This window comes from Patella vulgata, chromosome 2 (genome assembly GCF_932274485.2).
Source record: "Patella vulgata chromosome 2, xgPatVulg1.2, whole genome shotgun sequence".
Lineage (NCBI taxonomy): Eukaryota > Metazoa > Mollusca > Gastropoda > Patellidae > Patella > Patella vulgata.
Window position 1 is genome coordinate 28,856,688 of NC_065880.2, and position 27,800 is coordinate 28,884,487.

General features: G+C 34.7%; 1 protein-coding gene across 1 annotated transcript; it reads left to right on the plus strand.

Annotated features, from left to right (window-relative positions):
- Positions 1-5,541: 5,541 nt before the first annotated feature.
- Positions 5,542-27,800, plus strand: LOC126811430 (bone morphogenetic protein 2). The gene is made up of 5 exons (XM_050537032.2): positions 5,542-6,908; positions 21,961-22,103; positions 23,198-23,357; positions 24,333-24,497; positions 25,014-27,800. The coding sequence occupies exons 1-5, from the start codon at positions 6,596-6,598 to the stop codon at positions 25,562-25,564; spliced, it is 1,332 nt and encodes a 443-aa protein (XP_050392989.2). The 5' UTR covers positions 5,542-6,595; the 3' UTR covers positions 25,565-27,800.

Consider the following 27,800-nt stretch of genomic DNA (forward strand, 5'->3'; position numbering starts at 1 on the left):
TGCTCGCTTGCCAACAGGTATATTGAATATTTAAGGGACGGGTAACATTAATTTATCCAACACTCATTAATTATTCACAAGGTGTGACTTAGTGGGCAATTTAATTATAGCTAATAGAGTTATTTACTTCGAGATTTTAATCCCAGGGGGAATCTCCAAGAAGAGTTATCGTTCTTTCCAATTGTCAAAGATGAAAAGATGTCATTAATAATTCAAATCCAATTTTCTGGTCGAACGTCAAACCAGATTGACACGATATACTGATAGGGTTTGCGTGAAACTAATATTATACTTTCTTTATAAACATTGAAATATATTTATTTTTTTCTCTGTCTTAATGATTGATTGAGACCTTGGTAATATTATTTTCATATGAACCGGGTAGATATACGACGTTTAACGCACGTATAAAATCTCGCTATATAATAATGGGTGACGTTATATCTGATAATATAAGGTTCATTGAATTCACTTTGGTCTCACGTGTCTCTCTTTAGGGGTACGGTGTCGTGTGGTCTAACACGTGCATTTTGGGTCATAAGATTTGTTTTTGTTGAGTCATGTTGCGGTAAGGTTTCCATCCTGATTTCTTGGGTTTACCCGAGTTCGCCTATCTCTTCCCGTTGCTAAAGACCCCTACATGCAAGCAAATTATTGGATTAATATTACCATAACATTTGTAGTCCCAAAATGACATTAACCCCTGTATATCGAAACTTATTTAACATATAATATTTGGTAATTTATCATTAGTTTGCGATAATTTGTGGAGATTAAAGGGGAATAACTCTTTGTGTGCGTCTGAAAACCAAACATTCACGCTGAAGTTAGAACTCGCTATGATTGTAGATCATAATGTATACGAAACAATAAACAAATTCAAACAGATTCGTGCATAATTCGTGACTGGCCCGTGCAATGGCGACTGGTTTGTAAAGGGCATCTGCAGGAATTTGAGCCGCGGGACAAGGTCTGGGGGATTACCCATGAATTTGATAAAATCAGAATCTTTGAGACAATATTCTGCTCATTCAGGTGCATATATGTATCGGATAACAGTGGGGTGGGGCCAACACGATGGCAGTGCTTTGCACGATAGTTTTTTCGATGTTATTTCGACGAATGTACGAGAAAACAAATATGCTGTGCGCCAGCAAGGGAGGGTCCCGACCCTCTGCCCCCCCCCCCACACACACACACCCTGGACTCGCGCCTGGTTTGTCTAAGACATAATAATATATGAGTGTATAATGTTGGTGGCCACTGTTAATCTAGATCACCGAAAACTAGCACATGTCGCTTCTTTAAATTACTATATCATGTATGCAATCCCATCCAAATTAATATACTTGAAATAAAGGTCTTTTACATACACTGCTGACTTGTGAACATTCTTGTTGGCTTAACTTGTAAGTTATTGCCGGGTGACACTGTCATAACCGTCCTCCCGTATAGTACCTGTAAGTCGACAAAAAATTGGATGTTGTCCGAAAAATGTAAATGACGATCGTGGGCTTTAATTAATGATGATGCCATTTTTTAAAATAAAAAGAATTAATTTCTTTTATTTACCCTATTTGGTGGAGATATTTATTAAATAGAAAAGATGAATTTCTCCTATATATATGCCCTACCTTTCTTTAAATTTAAAGTTCTGTGCGTTACCCTGTGTGATATGATTTGTGAGTTACTTGGGTTAAACAGCAGATTACTATAATTAGCAGTACGATACTTGACGAACGCTCTGCTTGTTTTGACTGTAACGTGTTACAAAAGACGGGAATAGATATTGAAGGTAATTGGATTAAAACTAATTTAAAAGAGCAGAATGATTGCTGTGAAAACATGTCAGATATTTTCGGTATTTGGTGTAAATTATTTAGAATTATGTATTACCACCTTCTGCAGTAACATCTCTTAGCAGCTGTGCTAATTATTGTCCAATCTGCCAACTTTATTAATTTTGCAAATGATGCTATTAAATATGTATTTTGGATCTTGTCTTTAACTTGGTACTGCACTAATTCGCCAGTGGTGTTCGTTTCACTTTTATAGATGTACCATACACAACTATGTAATAATGTATTCAGAATAATTTATGTATATGTAAGTGTGTAGAGGTCAATAATAACAAACTGATCAGCAGTAAAAATTTACTTGGCCACCAATAGCTCTTGATATTAACTTTTTTTTCTTCTGCATCTTATAAATGATTAAGAACAAATAAGTGTATCTGGATAAAAAAAATATTTCCTATTTAGTATAAATGGGTACGTAAAATAGTAAGGGGGCGTAAAATGAGTAAAAAAAACGACGTTAAACATTCAATTCATGAGAATTCAACTGTTCAATTCAAAAGAATTCATCTGTTCAGTTCAAAAGAATTCATCTGTTCAATTCAAAAGAATTCATCTGTTCAATTCAAAAGAATTAAATAATTATTTCAATTAAATATTTAATTCAATTAAATATTTAATTTAATTAAATATCTAATGCAATAAACTATTCAATGTAATGCAATAAACTATTCAATGTTATGCAAGAAACTATTCAATGTAATGCAAGAAACTATTCAATGTAATGCAAGAAACTATTCAATGTAAAGCAAGAAACTATTCAATGTAATGCAAGAAACTATTCAACTATTTATTGCAATGCAATTAACTATTCAACTATTTATTGCAATGCAATTAACTATTCAACTATTCAACTATTCAATGCAGTGCAATGAACTATTTAATGCAATGAACTATTCAATGTAATGAACTATTTAATGCAATGAACTATTTAATTCAATTAACTATTTAATGCAATTAACTATTTAATACAATTAACTATTTAATGCAATTAACTATTTAATGCAATTAACTATTTAATGCAATTAATTATTTAATGCAATTAACTATTTAATGCAGTTAACTATTTAATGCAATTAACTATTTAATGCAATTAACTATTTAATGCAATTTAATGCAATTAACTATTTAATGCAATTAACTATTTAATGCAATTAACTATTTAATGCAATTAACTATTTAATGCAATTAACTATTTAATGCAATTAACTATTTAATGCAATTAAATTAACAATGCAATTAAATTAACAATGCAATTAAATTAACAATGCAATTAAATTAACAATGCAATTAACTATTTAATGCAATTAACTATTTAATGCAATTAACTATTTAATGCAATTAATTATTTAATGCATTTAACTATTTAATGCATTTAACTATTTAATGCAATTAACTATTTAATGCCATTAACTATTTGATGCCATTAACTATTTGATGCCATTAACTATTTAATGCAATTAACTATTTAATGCTATTAACTATTTAATGCAATTAACTATTTAATGCGAATATCTATTCAGTGCAATGAACTATTCAGTGCAATAAACTATTCAGTGCAATGTAATATTCAGTGCAATGAATTATTCAGTGTAATGAATTATTCAGTGCAATGAAATATTCAGTGCAGTATTCAGTGCAATTAACTATTCAGTTTTTTATTATTCAAATCACATGAACGAAGACACGATTTTCGATTTGAATAAATCAAAAGAAACGGGTACATAAATTATCGTTTTGAAAGAACAATAACAATATATGGATTTATTTGCGTTCCCATCTGTATGAAACTCGCATTATTTTCGTTTGAAAGTGATATTATTCAAACGTTTTTTAATGATGTATAAGCTAATCAATTGGTTTCATTCATAATAGCCTGTTATAATAACTGAGAAATCACTGTAAAACCTCCCGGGATTTCTATTTATTTCGGAAACCAATCATCAAAGAAACGAAGTCGTTAAACATCACACTTAAACCATTGATTAAACGTTTAAACTTAATTACTTAATCAAAGCAACACGGTGCTTCAATGTTTAACGAGTTTTTCACCTGTGCAATCGGTGTCAGTAATTCACACCATCAGATTCTGACATCAACGATGTCATTGATTAAAGCTAATCCCCACGATCCGTATTAAACCAAATCCGGGTTCGATTGAAATTTCTGGTCATATCTGAATTCAGCCATCGATTCCTCTCTTTATTAATATAATTTACTCGGTTGAAATTTCACGGGGAAAATATAAATCAAGAAATAGAGATTAGGATAATGCTTTATTAGATACGCCCTAAAGTTTACATCTGGGGCAGGGACCTTGGTGACTCCGTGGATGAAACGCTGCCTCGCTAACCAGGAGGTCTCGAGTTCGCTCCCGGTGTTGGCCGAAAAAGTTCCTCGGGTTTTTCCGGCGTGGTTTCCCCATGTCGTTAACACCCATTTCCCGAGGAACTCTCTCGACCAACATCGGCACCGCCTGGTTAGTGAGCCAGCGGCTTAACTCACTGATCCATCGCCTTAACTCACTGATCCCCCGTGTCTTGCGATAGTTAAAGACATAGATTAGACTGTCATCTTTAATACCTGTACAAAAGTAAGTTGCTGAATGAACCCCGAGATGGGATTTAATCTGCCACGACGAAGCAACTGCCAGTGTCTGACTATCAATAAACGGGAGAGTAGTGCCGAAATCGATTATGAACTACTTCATTTTTAGACTAGATTCATGCAGGGTCGTACGGGGAACACGGACCGTCGGACGAGGTCCGAGGGCCGTCGCCCTCGGTTTGAATAAAATGGACATACATTGTTTCCCAAAATAAATAAAATTCGTCTTCGTATCCACTGAAAAATATAATGGCCTAAATCCGAAGAGAAAAATGAAATATGAGTGTGAATCAAGACAGTTTCGTTTCTCGTCATGTTACGTATTATTCACCTCGATGAGTGCCCAAGAAAACAGGTTGGTCCGAGGTTCAAGAGCTACTCAGTCCGGTCCTGGATATATGATAATATTCAATTCATAATTAAACCACAGTAAGTTTATCCAACGCGATGACTAACCAAGAAAGAGCGACAAGTAGTTTATCAACAGAAAATACTTAAGCTACTCGAGATAAACCCCAAACAATTAAATTACTTCTAAATACTGAACAAATCATATTTTAAATAAGCACTAATAGAAGAATATTGTTTGTGAATAACTTCGCAGAGGCAACATTTTGCGACAGTATGAAATGCAATGTTTTTGTTCATCTAATCTTTTTTCTGAGTTAATTTATAACATATAAATTACGTTTTCACGGTTGAATTCCGCTCTTTAAATGATTCAATTTCTTCCCAAATTCCGGGGTTATTCAATTCTTTCTTTTTGTACAGCTTGGTAGGCGATCTTTATTCTAGTTATGCTTTCAGCTATATATTTAACTTACTACAACCCACAGTGCATGTTGGCTGATACGTATAAATATTACTGGCTTCAGTATGCATAGATAGATATTAATATATAACTGTGAATTATTTTCAGGTAATTGTTTTCGCAGGTGTGTTAAAACATTATTGTGTTACCGCGTTATTCTTTATATTTCACCAACGGTATAAAAAAAAAGGACAATTCTTAAGACTGAGATGGAATTTCTTTTCTGAAAATCATAATAAAAATTAAGAAGGAATAAATTCGAGCTTGCAAATGCTGAGTGGAGCTGCATTATAATTCTAAAATAGATTAGTAGTGTGTGGGAAATTTTACTTTGAATACATATATACGAAGAAGCCACTCAAAGTTTTGCTTGTTAGTAGATTGGTTGAACATGACGAGACACAAACAAGCAATTATTACTGGAGAAACCGTTAGAGCTTAGGATTTATTAAAGTGTTAGTTTAATATTAGAGACGAAGCGTGTTATCATCTGATTACAACAATCAAATCAGTACAACAATATACTTAAACTACAATAATGTAGGCCCGCGATTTTTGTTGGAGGAAAGTTAACTTTGTAGGCGGTGCGAGTTTGATGGATAAATGGCTTCTACATACGCTATAGTCCCAAGAAATCCTAGTCATTTAGAAAATACTCTGTCAAACAGACAACTTTACAAATTTGATAGTCAAGCTTATTCTTGAGAGAAAAAACAAAATGATTTGACAGGAACTGTGAATGTAGTGAAGAGGGGAACCCTATACCCTGTAAGTATATGTATATGTATTCACCGGGAGCTGATAAGGACCCTTCTGCTTGCAGCAGGGCGAAATCAAGGAGTTATACATCTATCGTTATTTACCGAGCATTGAGCCAACTTAGCCAAGAAACCATTCATTGACGAGTCCCACAGGTGTTCGCTTCTTTTATACGGCTCGGTCTGTATTGATAGAATGAAGCGCTAACCTCAAATAGCGGCTAATAAGCAGGAACAATGAAGTTATATTGAAGTATTAACACGTGGTCGCAGTTATCCAGGTGGCACATACTTAGAAAATAAACAGCCTTTAACATAGAGTGGTTCCCGTTAACTTTCCTACAGTTATTTGTTTGTGTATTGGACGCATTATGTTCTATCAAATAGCGAGGACAAGAAGATTAACGATAAACTATTATGTCTTCACAAACGGAGTAATACGGTGACCACTTTATTGTGGCGGAAACCTGCCATTCTCTCTAAGTGGATCTATCAACACCCCCTTTTTATTGCTGCTGTTTTGTTGTGTTTTATTATTTGTTGTTGGTTTTTTTTTCGACACCATGTTATGGTCATACAGACCCAGACTGAACGGCGCTAACCATTTTGTCACCATGAAATTGTATATTGTTTGCATCGTACAGGCCATGTTATTTCTCGGATGTATGTCTTTGGAGTCGGATGGGTCGGAACCAAACGATGCTTTGAACAGATTATCGCGATTGTTTGGAATATCAAAAATACCAGCTAAAGTGTTTCATCGGTCCCCACCACAGTATATGGTAGAGTTGTTTCAAGATGTGACGGATGCAGGAGGACTTGCAAAGAGACAAAATCCTTATAATGCAAATGTTGTAAGAAGTTTTCCAGATAAAGGTAAGCAATATGTTAATTTCTTGTGTCCCCTGGGTGTTAAAATCTTCACCAAAATTTAGTCATCTGTATATGCACATTACATCGTTAGTTACCAATATATATGCACATGATCATAGTTTTATGCACATAAACATCGTTAGTTATCAGTATATACACATAAACATCGTTAGTTATCTGTATATGTACCCACACAATGTAGACTGATAGAGACATACACATTGTTATTGATTAAAATATATATACTTATACGTGAAAAAACCCTAAATGCATTGCACTTTATTTATCAAAATATACCAATAAAATACCAACAAGTATACATACATACACACATACATAATATTTCATTCATTTATCAAAAATCGACACACGATACGTTATATTTTTTTTATTAAAATCCATAATAAACGTTTTTTTAAAAAACATTTCAACTAAAGACAGAAAACTTTAGAAACACCAAACATATATTCATTCAAACCCATAACAAACGGTGTTTGAAAATGTTTCAACTAAAGACTTAAAAATATCTGAACACCAAACATAAAAATGCTTCAACTAAAGACTTGAAACTAATATTAAGTTATTTAGAAGCCACGACAAATAATAAAATATATCTAAACACCAACATAAAAATCTACAAATTATGAATGTGATAAAGCTGATATAAATCCTTCTGAACATTTATCTATGGTGTAATCTCTAACCCCAACTAATAAAAGTGGTAATATAATTTCTCCAACGCAAAATAAAATTTTATGAATGAACTTGGGGTTTATAAAATAATCCATTTATCATTACGAAATTCACAAAAATGTACTGAGAAAATAATGTACACAAGAAAATCTAGATATTAACACATTTTCTTGTTCATAAGTGATACAGATTCTGCCTTGAGGATCTTTTTAAATGTTTGCTTTATATACGTGAATTATGGGTGAATTGACCAAATGTACCCGGACACTTTTTTTCTCAAATATCTAAACATACCAAGATTTTTAGTATGGTATTAAATAAAGTACAATGAACGGTTTAAAAGAAAATTAATTTTAGCAGATAAGGAAGTTATGTAGCATTCCTCTATATATACATGTACTCTTGCGTAAATTTGGAAAATTTGCCTACGAAATTTAATAACACTCATAACACAAAGTTTATTTGTTTTAATACTTATAAATAGCGAATGACGAAACGTTTTTATTAGTTTCCTAAAGTGAGAGAATGTATATTTAACATCCTCTGCACCGATTCATTATGTCATTACCTCTCATTTACAACTTTCCCAAAACGTATTTTTGTAAATGTCTGTTACTCTTACGTATGCATGGAATCTACGTACTCTGTTGGTGTGGGTTATATGTAGACATCAAACGACGCCAGTAAGTAATAGGGATATGTAAAATATGTTGTATTCATGTAATAAATGGTGATTTATGATGCAACATGTGTTAAAACAATAGTAAGTCATCCGTCTTGACAATTTCATTATGGATATGACACCTTAATGGTGCCTTTAAACGATGGTAAACGTTTATGAAACGCGGATCATCTTAACGTAGTAAGTAAAAACGTTGATCGATAAACGATATTACAGATCTACAGCATAGGCCTAATGCCACCACATCTATCAAATGATATCAAAATAATTCCCTGTAGTAATTACAATATAATATACCGTTGCCAATTCTATTTGTATGGTATGCACCAGACTGTAACGGCCGTGTATCTATTTATAAGTTTATCAGTTGATAGTGGTAACGTCTTACAATGTCGTTAAACGTCTCGTCAACTTACTAAAAACTATTACTGGTAATTTCGTTACTCTTCCAATGTCGATAAACGCCGTGCCAGCTTACTAAAAACTAATATCTGTTGATGGGGGTAACATCTTACAATGTTGGTAAACTTAATAAAAGCTATTATTGGTGACCTCTTTCAATGTCGTTACTCTTCCAATGTCGATAAACGCATTGTCAACTGACTACAAAATAACTAATATCGGTTGAATGGGATAACGTCTTTCAATGTCGTTAAACGTCTCGTCAACTTACTGAAAACTACTGTATTACATGGCAATGGTGGTAACGTTTTAAGCTTCTCGTCAACTTATTCAAAATTAAAATCGGTTGATGGGGATAACGTCTTATGGTGTCGTTAAGCTTCTCGTCAACTTGCTAAAAACTATTATCGGTTGATGGTAGCAATGTCGTTAAACGTTTTTGTCAACTTACTGAAAACTAGTATCGTCTTAAAATGTCCTTAAACGTCTCGTCAACTTACTGAAAACTATTATCGGCTGATGGTGGCAATCTCTTGCAATGTTGTTTAATGTCTCGTCAACTTACTAGAAAACATAGAATTTAATGCCCTGTTTTTATGTACCAACCGAGCTAATGGGGGCCAGTATATACATAACCTTTTAATTTATTAAAAGCATAAAATGGATACTGAAATGTTAATAGTCCAAATTTGATCATTTATTTTTCGCTTGATGATCAAGATGTCTAAAATACAAAATAGAATGTAGTTACCCTGACATTTATATAGGGAAGATGGACTAGGACAGTTAAAATGATGAAATGATGAATCATTCTCAGCAGTCCCAGTTTAAAGAAAACAAAAGATTTTCGTCACGTTTAATAGAAATAACGGAAACGTGTAATTTCTTCTACTTCATAAATATGGCGGATATTAAACATGTCGGTATGCTACTGATGTCGTGGGCAACCAGCGGAAGTGACGCGCCGTTAGTTAAGAATGTTAGAATTCCAGGTTGGGATGCATTACTTAATCCGGTTTTCTTTTGTGAGTAACGCATTTGAACTCCCACATCATGTATAGCAGGATTCCTAAACTTACCAACTTCCAGGTACATCAAAGATTAAGATAAATTAGGATTAAATACGTGGATTTGTGCGCGAATATTGGTGGTATGAGCAGGATGTTCAGCCTCTACCATGGCACTGGAGTTATTCTGTTAAGAAATGAAAGGACAGGCGATACGTAAAGGTTTTCACAACATATACACGTAGTTACATTTTTTTCCTTTTCAACGTGCAGCTGTCTCGATAATCAACTAGGTTTTTATGGGGGTTTATTTTTGGTATATACTCATCCTATTGAACCTGTTTGAACCTACAATAGAAGAAATACATTGAATCAGAATCAAGAATTCGACCTGAGAAAAATTTCTTTCTCACCCTAAACACCAAGTTTGTCCAAATGGGCAACAAATAAAAACATATTTTATGCTATGGTTATTAATCATATATTCAATATTTAGAAAGAGTTAGCCATGGTTGAATAGTTATAGAAGTATGTTGAAACTTAGGGATAGTTTCGTATTTTACTAGAGCTTAAACGACTTATCTTTACTTTTTATACTGTGTTTATAAACAGTTATAAAAAAAAATTCCCTCTTTTGAAAGCATCACGAGTATAGTAGGCGTTGAAACATCTGTGGTTTCTATATTGAATAAGTGTTTTATAAAATATATCTTTGCTCCACCTTCGGGTTTTTAACTCTTTGAAACGAACAAAACGGGTGGGGTGATTTTGTGTATCCACGCAATAGTTAAAAGACGCAAGTCTAAATAAAACTACAAAAGAGAAAAATAAATACATACCGATATAAGTAGCCTTCAGCAATGTTATCCCATCTTAGAATAACAGTTCGTCAGAAAGGTATTCATAGATGTGGAGTATTTAGCCACTTAAACACTTGGTTTTTCACCACCAGATGCATTGATGAACCGCTAATGATGTGTTGGTCTTATTTCCTATTCATCGGATGACAAAATAACATTTAAATGAACTACAACACAAACAAATATAATTGGTAATTCGTGTTCAATGGCTTATAAAGGAATAAATATTTGCCTAAATAGTAATGGTGTTTAAATTTATGTTATACAAGGATCATAATTATACCACCTTTTCGATATTAACCCATTTCATATGCTTTATGTTTACTTTGAGGTAATCAAGTCTGTGAATGTTGAAGCGTAAGTGTACATGTACAAATCTATTATATTATATTTCGCAATATATTTTGTAGAAGGGATTTGTCGTTTACATATGATGAAAAGGAGACTTGTAAAAGGAGTTAACCTTGTAGAACCCCTGTAGCAGGTGGTCTAATAAATGTCATTGGTTTAAACGTCTTACTTTTATGTACCACTCGAGCTAATAAAGTATGCTACGAGGAAATTATTTCCCAGGTCGCGGCGCTACGGCCTAATAACGTATGCTTTGAGGGCATTATTTCCCTCGCGGCCCATGACATAAAAATCATTACGAATGTTCTTCTCGACCCACGCCGGGGTTCGAACTCGAGACGTTATAGTTCCCTATTTCTCGACCAGCACAGCAACACACTGTAGTCGAGATGTCACTCGGCCACCACAGCCCCATGTATTATAGAATGTTTAATACGCATACAATAGTATGAAGTGATTTTCCGCATCATAACGTAATGTTATAAATGTAGTTCGTCATGTAAGAATAAGTGTTTTGACAAGAGGACACTGCACCAATTTATTCGAGAGACTGGTTATATAAAAAAACGTAAGTAGTAGGCAATGATCACACAAAGTGTATACATTTTTTCCCCAAACGAAAGACATCAAGAACTAGGTTATGGCATACTGGCATTCATAAAGTTGAAACAAAGTAGATTTCACATAAGTTTTAATTACTAGTTCAAGTGTAAAACACCTCCTTTTATTTTCAACTAGTTTACTTGTACGTAATCGGTGTTATTTAATACTACGACGTCCTAATATCCATAAATCCGACCTAGGTGTATGCTACATGTACATCTTTACTGAACAATAATTTTAAATGGATCAATCATCGACATAATTTCGGAAAAATAAAATCATCGGATGTTTTTTCCCAATCACCGTATAACTCGGTCTATGGCAGGTCTTTTTTCTGGCTTCAAATGTTATATAAATTATTAGTTAAACATTTATTAACATGACAAGCCGATTATCAACTCTCTGGGCAATCGTATGACTCCGATGTTAAGATTAGAATACCGCGACGATTTAAGAGTTTAACGATAAAATAGATAATCGAGGCTTAGTCTTGATTGTCTTGATATTCATAACTTCGGACAGAATAAAGTAATTTGACTGAAACTTTCAATATATTTATGTTTTATTTCCTATTTTTGAACTATTATAGCGAGAACGACCAGCCCTTTATCTAATTCTTACATAATACATCTTTAATTTTACTTCCATTATCACCAGTTGTTAATATCGATTTGAATATTTACCATTTGGGTATTAGAATTCCATTAGAGAGATTTGCTAGACGCCAGAATTATGTCATTAAGGATAACGTGTCTTATTTCTTACATTAAAGTTCTAATGTACCAACATCCACTACGGAGCTACATCTTTATTAAACAATACCTTAAAAGGACTATTTTTCAGAACCTCAAAATAGACGAAAATAGGTCTAAAAGCACATATTAGTGTAATATGAATGTGTATAAAGTGATTGTTTTATATTCAATTCAATTTATTGATATTTCTTTGTTCATTACAAAGTGCACCCGTATGCATAGACTACACGACGCCGTGAACTGATTTTAAACGGTTCATTGCATCTTAAATAATGAATATTTGGAGCCGAAATTTACACGGTAAGATAAATTAATTGAAATGGACCAATATTAAATTGTAATTCGTCTTTTTAATTTAGAATAACATTGAGTTAATGGTTTAGCTCCTTTAAATGGATATAATAATAATAATAATAATTTTATTTTAATCAGTGTCACCATCTTTACAAAAATACATTGCACAAATACATAGAAACAAAATTATTAAGATGCCAGCCGATAACGACTTATGAGACACTATACATATGCAAAACAATTAAAACATTCAACAGTATAGGTTAAAAAATGATAAATAGCAATAAAAGTGAGACACATACAATACAAATAACTACGTAAACGTTTAGGTTAAAAGAGCATTTTTCCTCTGTTCAAACATTCTATATATACAAGATGCAAAATGGATATACCATGTAATGTGTTGCCTTAATTTCACTTCAACACCATTCCACCATTATCAATTGACAGAAGGATTAATATCGTAATTACAATTTTTATCATTCAATTTGGGGATTAGAATTTCAATAAACAGGATACTTATCGAAATGTCGTACCTGTGTATAATAAACCAGTGATTGTTGTCCCTATAGCTATGTCAGTTTTATTATGTTTCCAACTGCTAAATGCTACTAAAGGATTATTTTATTCTATTTAAACAGATCCGCTAGACTTTTTTCACTAACGATATTTCCTACCTTACACTTCCGGCGTGGTTCCCCCTTGTCAGTGAAAGGACAGAGGGACTGACAAGGACAGCTGTCTAGTCCTTCGGATGATACGAAAAACCGAGGTCCAGTGTATACATTGGAATGCACGTAAAAGATCCCTTGGCAGTTGGAATTCGATATAAGAGTAGGCGATAGTGCCGCTGCCCGGGCAAAATTTCCCTCATAGCACACTGTATGGCGTATGCCCGTCTTCATTAGCCCAGCATAGGAGCAGAACAGTAGGACGTTAAACACCATTTCATTTCATTTATTGCCTACCTTACACGTAAACTAGACCAACAATATACTGAAAATGTTTATTCAATTTGAATGTATAATGTAGGCAGATTGATTATTTAACATATATTTAAGAAAAACAATATCGATGGTAGATGATTTACCCACTTGGGTTGAATCGGATTAAAAACAGGTTCATTAAAAGGTTTTACTGGTGGTGCTGGCTTTATGAGAATGTTTCAATACATTATATCTTTTTCAATGTTGAACGGAATCGAACCCTTTTGGACAGTTATTCCTTTTAGAGATTCATCTTTCACCAGTATGTGAGCTTGAAAGACATTCAAAATCACTCAAATGATGATCAGCGGCTTCAAGTCGAGTTCACATGGCTAACAAAGTTTTGCTTACCATTGTATTTTTAAAAAATGTATGACACTGACAACAGGTTCACCAACTTTGACAGTTCAGTTCTCGATAAGGTAGCCTCTATTACCTGGTGAAAACAATCTTCTGTTTACCTGTCAGTCAAACGGCTTGATTTTTATCTTTCTGATTAACCAGTCCCCACTTGAGTGATTTCCATTGCGTGCCTTGGCAGCGAACTGTTATCCATACTTTAATGTATCTACTCCTTGGCGACAAAACTGTCGACAATAGACCGACATAACCGTATGGTCTACATCGATAATAACAAATTTTATAAGGAGTTGCTGATCATGGACGATTTCTTGTTGAATGCTAATTCGAATTGATTTTTTTTTACTTTAAAGATACATTCTCACTAAAGTATTTATCGAGTGGTTATTTCCAATAAAAGTATGGCAAATTTGGTATATGGAAATTATAAACGCCCAATCTTACTAGAGAAATACTGGATTACCCGAAAACAGCTTGTACGCGGGAAAGTATCTTTACTTTAAAGCTTGCCTATTGCTTAGTTTGGATTTAGCTAAAGGCATATAAACAAATTAGCTATTAATCTAGAACAATTGGTTTAGTAACTTCCCATTTGAAATGAGATTGCAGCATCAACAATTTTCATCATACGAATATTTGAAAAGTTCCAATCGTCACGTTGTTTAAATTTAAAACTGGTTTGATTTCATACTGACATTGTTTAGAGGATATATTTAAAGATATTTATCTGCATTTTAACGTATATATGTATTCCTTATTTGATGCTCATCAATTTATCATTTTAGTATTTGGTACTCACCAATTTTCATTTTAGTAATTGACATTCACCAATTTTCATTTTAGTATTTGAGGCTCACCAATTTTCATTTAAGTATTTAACATTCATCAATTTTCATTTTAGTATTTGAGGTTCACCAAATTTCATTTTAGTATTTGATGCTCAGCAATTTTCTATTATTTATTTTTGTATTTGATGATCAGCAATTTCCATTTTGATATTTTGATGTTCATGTAATATCATTTTGATATTTGATGTTCATGTATTATTATTTTGATATTTGATGTCCATGTATTATTATTTTGATATTTTTTGCTCATTTAGTATCATTTTGTTATTTGGTGCCCTTGTTGTTGTAATATCATTTTAATATTTGATGCTCATCTAATATCAGTTTAGTATTTGATCCTCGTGTATTATTATGTTAGTATTCATGCTATTCCGTGTATTGTCAATTGGCTGAAAGTGTGTTTTGAATAGTCGCTAGTAGAAGACTCTTTTCTCTGGTATTGTCGTGTAGTTCTGGTAACTAACGTCAAATCTAAGGTATCGTTATCTTTAGTGACTAGTGTCCTATGAGAACGGGTATATTTTTTAGTTTTTAAAACTTCTCATTTGATTGAGAAAGCCCGATATATGCTACATTCCCCATTTGATTTATTTCAAAAATTCGCACAACAAAATTTAGTGTACCTTTTTATATTTCTAAATACATGTATACTATAGTATGTAAATTTAAAATGAAATTTTAGTCAGTAGCTGACATAAGGGGAATACTAGTATACACTCTAGTATCATATTATCATCGAGGGAGTCGGGTGTGAGGTAGGTCTTTAGCGGTTGATGAATAGTTCAGAGTTGAAGCTTGATTCATAAAAGGATACTTGATCTGTGTAGCGGAATGTCCTTCCATTCAGTCTCGCTGAATACGAGTGTTATTGATACGCTTGTTAACAATAATAACGAACAGCGTTTTAAAATATCAAACCAGTCATTTAGTAAAATCACACCATTTCTACATGGCTAACAAAATACATGATTCTTAAAGATAAACGAGCAGAAAGTTTCAATTAAATTGTGTGTATTGAGAAATCTGAATAGAGCGATAGTTTGAGCTGTACGGGCGTGTGAAGGGCTCAGATTGAAGGGGTCACGTAGCTTACTTGTTGCATTACGAATTACCCAAACAATCTTATAAAAGACCGTCTTAAGAAGGTTTGTACTTCATAAAACGATACAAAACCTGTTAGGCAGTTTATTTTCTCGTATACTTACGACTTTTGACCTGAGCAAACGTAGGAGGCATGAGAACGTAGAAGAGAAACGCATTTGTGTATCTTTTCCTCGTTTCTCTATACTCAACACGATAATAACCGAGGTAAAGACTGGCCTACCTTTCACAACTTGGTGTGATATTTACCTCGGCAACGTTTATTATACATCTTGATGGTCACTAGAAATTATTAGACGCCATTGAGTGCTTTAATGGTTTCATGACTTTCCGCTTCCCATTTTAAAAATTCTGTAACTGGAACCATCTCTTCCATGTATTTCTTTTGTATGATATTTACTTCGACATCGTTCATTGTACATCTTTTATAGACTTCTTTTCTGGTCACCAGAAATTATAAGACGTCATTGAGTGCTTTAACGGTTTCATGACTTGTCGCTTACCATGATAGAAATTCTGTAAGTGGGACCACCTCTTTCTTGTATTCTTTTTGCGTAATTACTGTGACGGTACCAGTCTAAAAATCCAATAGTCTTCGTGTGGCATTCAATGTTTCTTTTGGGAAAACTATTACCTTGCAGTCACGCAATGGACATATCAAGTCCTTGCAGATTACCGCCTCAGAATTCAAAGTCAATTAAAGAAATATCGACCAAAGCTAATGAAAAAGGCCAGTGATTCGTGATTCACAGGAATTCCTGTTTTGTCAATGTCGCCATTTTGTGGATTTTTTTGTATGTTTAAATTCCCCTGCTCCTATATTGCTAATGGTGTTAATCTATTTTTCCCAACATGTGATCTGAATCACCGTGTCGATCTACCGCATGGAATGGCGAAACAAACGTAATCTATTACCGTCTGCTTGTAGTCATCCATCTTGGTTAGAGTTCAGAACGATTGCGAAAAATCGGATCTGGTGAGGAGTTGTCTTGTCAGCGCCATGATTGATTGAAATGGATTGTAATTGTGGCTTATTGTTCAAAGATGTAATTGGCTGTTACCCAGGTATAATACCGTGGTCTTTTATAACACAAACACAACCCTGACGTTTCCCAATAAAGCTCAAATCATGGGTTATGCGTAAAAGCCATTGTTAAGAGAAGTCTTAATTGAATTTTATCCGACTTTTTCTTGTCATCGGGAAGATCCTGTATGGTTTCAACGATAAATTGGGGTATATCACATTTCTGTTTAATTTCAAGAATGCTGTCTGTTAAGATTGATTTTATTCATGTTGCCCAGCCTATTTTTGTTAAGAATATTTGAGATGTCTAAATGTTTAGTGTGTTGTAATCATGTACAGGATTGTATTCAGTGTAAATTTTTGTCACCATCCCTGTAGTACGGATAAAGTTACATCTTTTAACAATGTATTAATTGAATTGTCATTGAATTTCCGAAAGAACTTCCAAAGTTTGAAATGAAACGAAATGCGGTTTAACATCTTACTTTTCTGTATCAACCGGGCTAATGAAGAGAGGCGTTGCCAGGAGATCTTTTTCGTCTCATCCGAACGAACCTCTAGATATTTTTTCCTAATAAGGCAAACAAAAAGCGTTGGTGAAACAAAGGTTTCCAGGAAGGTTAAGCATACATTGTCTCGTTCACAAAACGTGGTTCCCCTTGTCAGTGATGCAGGACGGAGGGCCTGACAAGGACAGCTGTCTAGTCGTTCGGATGGGACGAAGTCCCGTGTTCACATTGGCGTGCACGTAAAAGACCCCTTGACAGTTGGAATTCGATATAAGAGTAAGCCGTAGTGCCGCTGTCCAGGCAAAATTTCCCTCATAGCACACTGTATGGCTTATGCCCGTCTGCATTAGCCCAGTTCGGAGCAATGGCCCGAGAAATCTCTCCCTGGCCATTGCTGGATTGGCTTCTGATACATGAGCTTTTGAGGGAGCGTGTCTATTCTTTCCGTTCAATCAACTCTATCCCAAGTGCACCAACTACAGCAATATGACAGCCCTTCGTTTAATTTGGGGTCTTCCCCAAAAGGTATTAAAAACGGTGAAAGTATTGTTTGTTTCCAAACAGTATTGTTTACATTGTATCCATGTTGATAGCCTCGTTTGTCACACAATTAGTTTTTCTGCAATATTCTGCTATGCACTGGTTAATGGGGCATAATAAAATCGTGAGTCATGACGTAACGTTATGTAAACATATTTGGTCCAATTTGGAACATAAATTTGCTTCCATTACAGCAGTGTTAAGTGGGATTAGCTCTAATCAAACGAAACACTGCGAAGAGTATATGTATAAACAAATGATTATAATCCTCCCTGATAGAATATAATATAAGATGATATATTTAACACACGTTCTATTTCTATGTTCCGTTCTTGTTGTAGCTGTCTAAAAGAAGGTGCAGTTCTTTAATTATTCTGAAGGCGTTAAAATAAGACGAATGAGGCACACAAGCACACGCTGCTACTAATTAATCATAATTAATCATATTTTACCGACATCTAGCTGTACACGTGCATCGCATAGTGACATATATATTACCTCAAACCTGGCTATCAAATAACCAAAGTTCTTTAACTTATCTTACTATTATTATGCTATACACTAGCTGAGGATATTGAGAGTTGTGGCTGCATAGTGAGAATGGCATTGGCTCACTAACTAGGAGGTCCCAGGTTCTATCATGGCGTTGGTCGAGGAAATACCTCGTGATTTTTAAGTTTAGTTTCTCCTTGTCAGTGATGCGGGATGTAGGGCGTAACAAGGAAAAGGCGTCTAGTTTTTCGGATGGCGTCTGAAAGTTGGAGAGAGAGAGAAATGGGGTTTAACGTCCACTCGACACAAACTAGGTCATTTCGGGACTAACATATGGTTTTTAATTTTGTTTCAATAATTCGCTTGCGCATAGGGGCTTTAGCAGTGGGAGGAAACCGGAGGACCCGGAGAAAACCCACGAGGTTGGACAGGCGACCCTACTCCTTGTCACGTACAACCGGGAATTCGAAACCACGCCAGTCGACTCAATGACAGACTTTATGATACAGTGCGCGCACGCTAACCATTCAGCCATCCACCCCCCACCCCCCCTGAAAGTTGGAATAGGAAGAGTAATAATTATTCCAATGTATAGAACAAATAATGTCACTAATATTATCAGTCGAGAAAATTTGGCACCCAAACATTATCACTTATTTATCCCACTGCAGGACAATATTTTAATTGTTCACATGAAGATAAACACAAGTAAACATAATTTCAAAATATAAACAATAATTATGAACATTTAGTCTTCGCCAAAGCCCCACATTTTTTGATATCCGTATAGAGAACTACTTCCTCGAATCTTGAGTTATCGACCAGGCGCACACCCACTCCCACCCCCACCCCCACAGGTAAAAAGAATCACCCCTTCTGGTCCACATGCTTGGTTGGTAATGATGTTATGATCTTGAAAGAAATAATCAAAATAATTATACTGTCGCTGCGCTCGGCGTCTTTCATATCGTTTGCCTTGCGACCGCTTTTTTTTAAAAAAAAAGAAAATAGCTGCCGTTTTGTATTACTGAAACCTAGAACTTATTTTCTGTATAGGAAGGCGGCATCTAGATGCCAATGGTGATTCCAGCTAATTGTTGAATGCCATATAAATGGTTTAAAACGGTTTATTTTTGTTTTACAAAGACGTCCAGTTACATTTTAATGTCGTGATATTATTTATCCTGTAATGTGACATGCATATTTGCGAGCTTTATATACACGTGGTATATTAACAATACACTTATTCATATCACATGTAAATACACATCAATGAGAGATTACATGTATTCGTTCGTCAACAGGTGCGCTATACAGGTACAAAAATCAGTGAAAATCATACATTCATATGTATATTTTTCAATTTCAAGGAAATAATTGGTCGGATTATGGCTTTTATTGCAATACATTTGTATTTTTTGTAAGAAGAAGGAAAATCAGTGTGTAAAATCTGGACAAAATAATAATATTCCACTTGCTTAACAAAATATAATTATACCATACAATAGAGCACCTTAGTTTATATGAGAAGGGCCCTTCCATTTATGAATAATATTCATGAATATTTGTTATATATTTTGCTAGTCATTCATTAATCCAATTTGATATTTGTGAATGAATTGATTGAACAAGTTTTAAAGTTATTCCATTGTTGTGTTCTAGAGATTTTGTATATGACTACCGGGGTAATTGGTTGGTTGGTATTGTCGGAAATGATGAGTACAACTTGGCTATGGTTTAAAGTCACTGATCATCCTTTGTGAGAACTATTAATCCCTTTGCCACTATACAATATTGCGAACGTTGAATCGCTGAAACGGTTTAGTTCCGTTCAGTATTTACAAAGATATGCTGAACCGAAAGTTTCCTATATTTCGGCATACTCTGCCGACCATATAAATAAACAAGCCAGTTGGGCCTATACGTATTGGGTGAAATCTTTTGATGGGCCTCTTTTTAATCTGATTGAATACAAACCGGAAGGTATCTACCGTTGATGTTACGTTTTTGTTTTCTTAATTGAGGTGAATGTAAAATAATCAATTTAAGTAGATTTTAGCGTCAACTGAGCTCTGAAAAGTATATATTGCAAAGGACGACCAGCGGCTTTAACAATATGAAAATACGTACCTAGAACGTTTAACATTAAGAATGGTATTCATTTTATTAAGCAAAAGAACAACAAAAGCTTATATTGTGCATGAAAAATAATATCCATAATTGAAAATGAACTCAGCAAATAATGCAAATGTCATTAATTTCAATATTTCGTCTATGAATCTTTATATTAACAAAAATACTGTAAACCGTATAGAATTGGTAAAGTTATTAAGATCATCAGGTATGGTCAATTAAACAGGTGTATATACCTAGTCACGGTCTATACATATATTTTATTTATCCTGTAATAGGAAGAGCGGCCACGTGTTACTAGACCGAAATTACCCCTTTCTTTATAATCTCTCTTTTTCGACTGGATGCGTTTATGAGTGAGATTTTACAACTTAATGTCTTTTTAATGGTTTGTCTTCAATTACACATCCATGGCGTTGGCTTAAATAAACTTTTATAAAGCATATCTCTTGAATACTTTGAATTACTGTGGTTGTATTTTGTCATCATATAATAATGTCTTTGAGGATCAGAACATTTAAAGTGAAACCCATAAGTTTAACAGCCAAAAACTCGTCTGTAATGTACCCTTTTCAATTTATTTTATAACCAGATTTCACCTCAATAAAAAGTTATTTCTCTCTTTATTGAGCCTAGTCAATAGTTCTTTTGTATATATTGTATATCAAAGTGTTTAATGTTTAAATACTTTTTTAAAAGAACTGGTACGTAAAATGATTCCAAAACCTAAAACCAAAAAACAACAAAAACAAATGTCAGAAACTAGTGTGGAGATGAGATATGAAATGCACCGAACATTCATTATAATCTATATCAGTAAAACATTTTAATTAAAAACTATCAAAAATATGAAAAACAAAAAGTCCTCTAATCATAAGTGCGGTCAAATCGCTCCACATCAGCACCACAAGATTTGTATATTCTTTGCCACATCAACACAAGATATGTGCAGCAGCAACACAAAGTCTGTGCATCAGCAACAAAAGAGCTTTATGTAATAGGCAAACACAAGATTTTTGCATAAACACCACAATATTTGTACAATGTAGAAGAACAACACATGATTTATACACTACAATCACTACATCAACATCTAATAATTTGTTCATCAGGAATACAAGGATTTTACATTGTTTTAGGTATTAAATAGGGGAGAATTTGTTATTTTCCCTGATAAATGTGATGTGGTGTCAGGTATTCTAGAAAGGACACAAACGCTCTGCCCCGTAACAAAACATTTTGAGTGACAGTGTATGCTACACTTGGATTTTCTTTTCGAAATGTAACCCCAAGTACCATGGTTCGAATTATTCTGCTTCATGTTATAAAGGCTTCGTCACGTTAATGGGTAAATCTAGTATACCAATGGGCGACATGATTTTAGAATATAATGTATTTATTTTTAATCATTTCAGATTCAATTCACCAGATGCATTTTCATTACAATGTGTCACATCTCGAACCAAGTGAAAAAATTTTACAAGCAGAATTTCGTGTGTTTAAAATGCGACCGAAACCTTCGAATTTTGGAGAAGTTATGCCACCACATGTTGTAGAGGTGAGTAAAGTAACCCGTTGAAAGCATCTTTTTTATGTATTTTTTTTATTTAAGATATGTTTGATTATTTTGACAAATTATGGTCTTTATTAGGTTACCGACAGTAGCGGATCTAGAAGCTGTGAATAGGTGGGTGAGGATGGGGGGGGGGGTCGGACGGTTCCAAATCTAGGGCTCCATCCACCATACAATGAATGTCAACGAAATACATAATAAAATGCATAAAATAACGTTGGGCAGTGGCGATCGCCGCAGGTATTGACCACCTAAAGGGGGGTTCGGGGAATTTTAGTTAATTTCCTGGCATTTGAGGTCATTGCTTGGATCAAATTCATAGCACTGCGTCCTGGGCGGTTCATAAAAACCTTGAATATTTCAGATAGCGACGCATCATATGTAATACACTGAGCTGTTAAGCCACGCCCCCCTCACCCCACCCCCATATTACCAGACTGGAAAACTGTTTGTTCAGAATGATTCGATCATCCTGGTGGCTCTATCTCCGGGTTAATTGGCTATCACTTGACACACAACCAGCGTTAGGCGGTCTGAAGACGGGATTTTACACCCCCCCCCCCCAAAAAAAAAGAAAGAAACACAAAGAAAAACAATGTTCCGACGACGATCTTCGCTGAAACCGTCGCCCCGACATACGTTTGTAACGACACTAGCAGATGCAGATGCGCCTAACGCAAGCATTTCCTGTGACATGGTGTACCTCACTCTGACTGGAATTCGAATTCTTGTTAACCAGTGGTGCTACCATCGCCCGTGTACTCTTCTCTTGTCGTCTTGTGGACAGTTTATTTGTGATCGGAAAAGTCGTTCATGACCGCTACTTGGCCAAACTAGCTGGAAACTACTTATTTCTTTAAATAAAATACGGTAACCCCGCCTACAGTTATAATTAGGTATCGGTAGGTAAGTGCACGGTAAACTTCATTTGGCATGAATACTCTGTAGTAGAAATATAAGGTTTAAAAAATAAAGACTGAGGAAATAATTGACAGAAACAGATATTCTCAAGAACGTTATACACTAATATAATACCTTTTGTACTCACATTTTAATTCTACTTTTCCCCCTCGTTGCAGATGTGTATTTATCAAGTATTAGATATTAAAAATATAAATGATAAAGCCGGGCTGCGTCTGTTAGATAAAAGATTAACAACAGCGCATGGTCATGGTTGGCAAGTCTTTCAAGTTACTAAAGCTGTTGATAGTTGGAGAAACAAGACAGAACCAAATTATGGTACGTATATATATATATATCTATATATCTATAGCACCTCTTCCCTGCACCCAACACAACACACGTCCACACCTTCCACGCGTCATATACAGTGCGTTTAGAGATAAAACGCTTTTGTGTACTTAATGACCACCCTTATTGCCCTGATCGCTCCAGATGCCAGAACAAATTATGACAACCAATTTACATTTCTAGACACATATGCATATACATTTCGAGCAATGTGTTTTATCATTATTAAAAACACGAACATCAAAATTTACAAAAAAAATGGATTAAAAATAATGTTTATTCTGTGCATCCAGAACCTAACTTTTATTCTGGTAAATCATTGGTATCACTTTTCTCAATTAATAAAGTGAAGCACCCTAATTCGGATGTGCCCTATTTTGGCGTGGATTTATTTTATTAGCGATATACAAACTCCCCAGGACCATGGATGCCCGGTGTTTTAACGCAGGACAACCAAAGAAAAACCTTTGGGATTTTTCAATCCAGATTTGCTCTTGTCATGGGCTAAATGTGTCTATCCTTTTGAATAGGGCAGAATCCAAAGTCTTGCATATAGATTGGTAGTTTGCGTAAAGGATCACTTAGCAGTAAGAATTCGAAGAAGCGTAGATGGCTTTCCCACGTAACCACAGAAATTCCGCTTATATCTTTTCCATCAGCTTTAGCGCCCAAATAATCGGTAATTCAGTAATCTCCGGTTGCATAATGACGAGTTATCTTCTCGTTAGCTTGAACAGAACTCTAGATTGTCAGAAATGAACTATTGTTTGTAAACTGTGGTGTAATCGGTATGGTTGAAGTGAAATTTTGTATAGCCAAATCATGTTCCATCGAAATTCACCCAATTGATGGAAAGAAACATTTGTCAAAGAATATCATAAATCGGACGGCAAAATGGCCAATTGCCAGACGTAGCACAAACTCTCAATTTATATATAACGTTTTCAAATTTGTTCTTTTTAGGATTTTTGGTGACTACAACTTCTCGGAAAGGTGAACATGTTAATGGTAGTTTTATTCGATTTGCCCAGAGGAATGAACACCATGACAGTAAACAACCTATATTAGTCATATTTACAGATGATGGGACGGTCAGACATCCAACTTACATATCTCCAGAAGATGATGGTACGAGTTTTAGTTAATCTTAATTTATCTTCATGTTGTCAGATTTAAAAAGTAGCCTATTGTCCACAAATGCCTGGAACATGGGCGTAAGTTATGGAGGGATGATTAGAGGGTAGTTCTGTGATGGCGTCTTGGATCTGTTCATAAGATCGCAAATAGGAAAATACCTTAAAGGGCAATGGTGTGATGACGTCTTGGATCTTTTTGTATATTTCTTTGTACATGTGACCTATTGTTTACATGGTTTAAACCAAACCGAGTTGCGCGTTGGGGATATTTACACAGTATCAGCCAGCATAAGCTACGCTCCTGTGGTTGTTTTTCCCACGTTTTTTTTGGATTCAATCATGAGTATTTCTAGCAGCAGTTCAGTTCAAATTTGTACAATTCATGTTATGATATTCGTAGGTCTTCTTGGATCTAATAATAAGTGTAGGCGGGGAGGGGGCAAAATATCACCAAAATAATTTCGAAAATATTGACATTTTTTTTACCTTCATAATGTTTGCACTACAGGTTATTTGGAAACAAAGGAAGGGGCTCTTCGAGTAGAGAAAAGGCGACCCAAGCATAGAAACAGCAAGTTCCTGGAAATGTTGAGACTCATGAATGAGGGCGGTAGAGCCAGTGCACATAACATGACACGGGGAACCAGGCGGCGCAGACGTAGAAGTGTTCTAAATTCAAAAAAGAAAAATGGTGGACGAAAGAAGCGAACGTATGATGTTTATAGTCGATCTCGGAGTAAAAGATCGTGTGCTAGACAGGATATGTATGTAGATTTTGATGAGATCGGTTGGTCAGGGTGGATTATTTCGCCGAAAGGGTACAATGCCAACCACTGCTCAGGTGAATGCCCATTTCCTTTAGGACAAAGTCAGAAACCCACAAACCATGCAACTGTTCAAAGTATTGTACATGCTTTACGTGTGGGGAAAGGTGTAGGAACACCGTGTTGCGTACCCAATAAACTGTATTCTATAAGTCTGCTATATTTTGACGATGATGAGAATGTTATATTGAAGCAGTATGACGATATGGTAGCAGCTACGTGTGGTTGTCACTGATGTAACTCGTCAAGCTACGACCGACAACATACTGATATTGGTGCAAGCGTACAGTGCTATCTTTAATTATATTTGTGAAGCCGAAACTGAATCTTGGGAAAGGAAAAGAAACTCTTTGAGGATATGGAATGGCTGCCCTTGTTATTAAATAATGATAATGTTAACATGACGTTTCTTTGTTTGACGAATAATAATTTCCGTGTGTTTATCAAATAATAACTTGGCATTGAGAATGTTCTGACAGATTATACTTACTGACAGACAGCAAGGGCGATAGATACGGGTGTTCTTTTTGGACAAGGTGGTTTCAAATGAGTTTTATCCCGGAACCCTACTCCGATTAGGCGAGGATTGGATCAGTTTAGTTGAGATTTGAATAACTACATATATTTAATATTTAGAACGGAAAAGCAGGTTTCCAGTTCTTGTGAATGGAGTGATACCTGTTTTATAAACCAAAGATAAAAACAATGTGATGTTAGATCCCTGAACTTAAGGAAACATTTTAATTGCAGAAGTCGGATGTATTTTCATGGGTAAAGCCAGTATGTGAAAAGCCTCGAGATTATAACAAAATAATTTGTAGATATAGGTAAATATCACACAGACCCTTTATCCTTGAAACTAATCTGCATAAGTTTTAATAAAGTTCAAATTTTAGAAGCCACGAAGATGTAAGGATGTGTTGTCCTGAATTGAATATCCCGACAGGGGGTATAACCACCATAGTTGTCGATGACAACGTTAGGGTGCAGTAGGTGGTCTTATTATTAAATACTGGTGAAGCATTATGAAAATAACATTTCAAATACTGTCAAGAGGAGGGTTGAAGTAATATCGTGTAGCTAAACGACCTCGTTAAATCCGATTGATATATAGGCGATTAAAGAACTGTAGTAATAAGACGAGGTTAGAGAAAATGGTTTGTGTTCTACATGATTTATATGTGTGTTCAGTCGGTTGTGCTGGAAGTGTATAATAAATGTGACGTTGAGGTAGTTTTAATGTAACTGTTATCATTCTTTAGTCTAAATGGAAACTACATGTTTCCAAACATAGCGCTTTATATCTACGTTCTACACACCAATATGTACTGATATCAATTTTATTTTCAAAAGAAAAGTATTAGCTCCGCCCAGAACCACTTATCAAAATTGTTGACATTTTAAAAAGGGTGATTTCGGTTAAGAGTGTAGGACACAATGTACGCATACCTATCTTAATGTACTCATAGCTACCGAACTAATCTAAATACTGATTCCGGTTAAGAGGGCACGGCACAATATACGTACATCACATGTAGCCCAATGGTAATGTTCTCGTAGATATCGAACTAATCTAAGTACTGATTTCGGAAGGCTATATACCGAGGGAATTACCCCTGAATAAAGTCTACGTTAAGATAAAGAATGGCTTGATTAAATCTTATTATTACATTATAAGGCGGGTTTAATAGAGTGGCTTCCAACATTGAAGTCTTTGTGTAAAATAAATAGTCACCCAACACCAAGATAAGCGTTAAACTGTGGCCCAGTGTATTATTTAGATATTGCAAAATACAACAATTAACCAATAAGAAAAATCTTCCAAATCCTCACTGGAAGAGGCACAACCATTTCAGATTACGTAAGTTGATATTGAAAGGGGCCACCCCAAATAGATTGTTTGGAATAAATATTGATTGATTAAGTACGTTATTGACGACCAAGAAGTGTACACCTCATATCTACCAACCCACAAAAATATGTCAATGCTAACAGACTCTATCTACAATGACGCTATTCTTTTTTTTCGTCTTACAATAAAATTACCCGTTGTCTAGATAATGCTGAACTCGGGCTAAAACAGCGACGCTATAGAATGTCGTTATGATCCTGAGTGTGTTCCTGGCTTCAATAACACAATTGGTGCAGAAAATCAAAACGTTAAACCCCGCGTCATTTCATTTCTAAAGCGTATTAAAATAGTGTTTTAGTTACTTTAGATTATGAATTGTTTCAATGGCATTTAGTAATTGAACTGGAAATACGCAGGTCGCAATTCTATGAAATACAATTAATCATAATAACGGCAAGAGAATTCTGGTTGATAAATTAATAGTAATTGTATTCCATAGAATTGTGACCTGTGTATTGGATTATGAAGTTGTTGATTTTGGCTTTAAGAAAATATAATTTTGTAAATAGTTTCATTTTGTCTATATATTGTAAACATATATTTAATTCATTGTAAATAA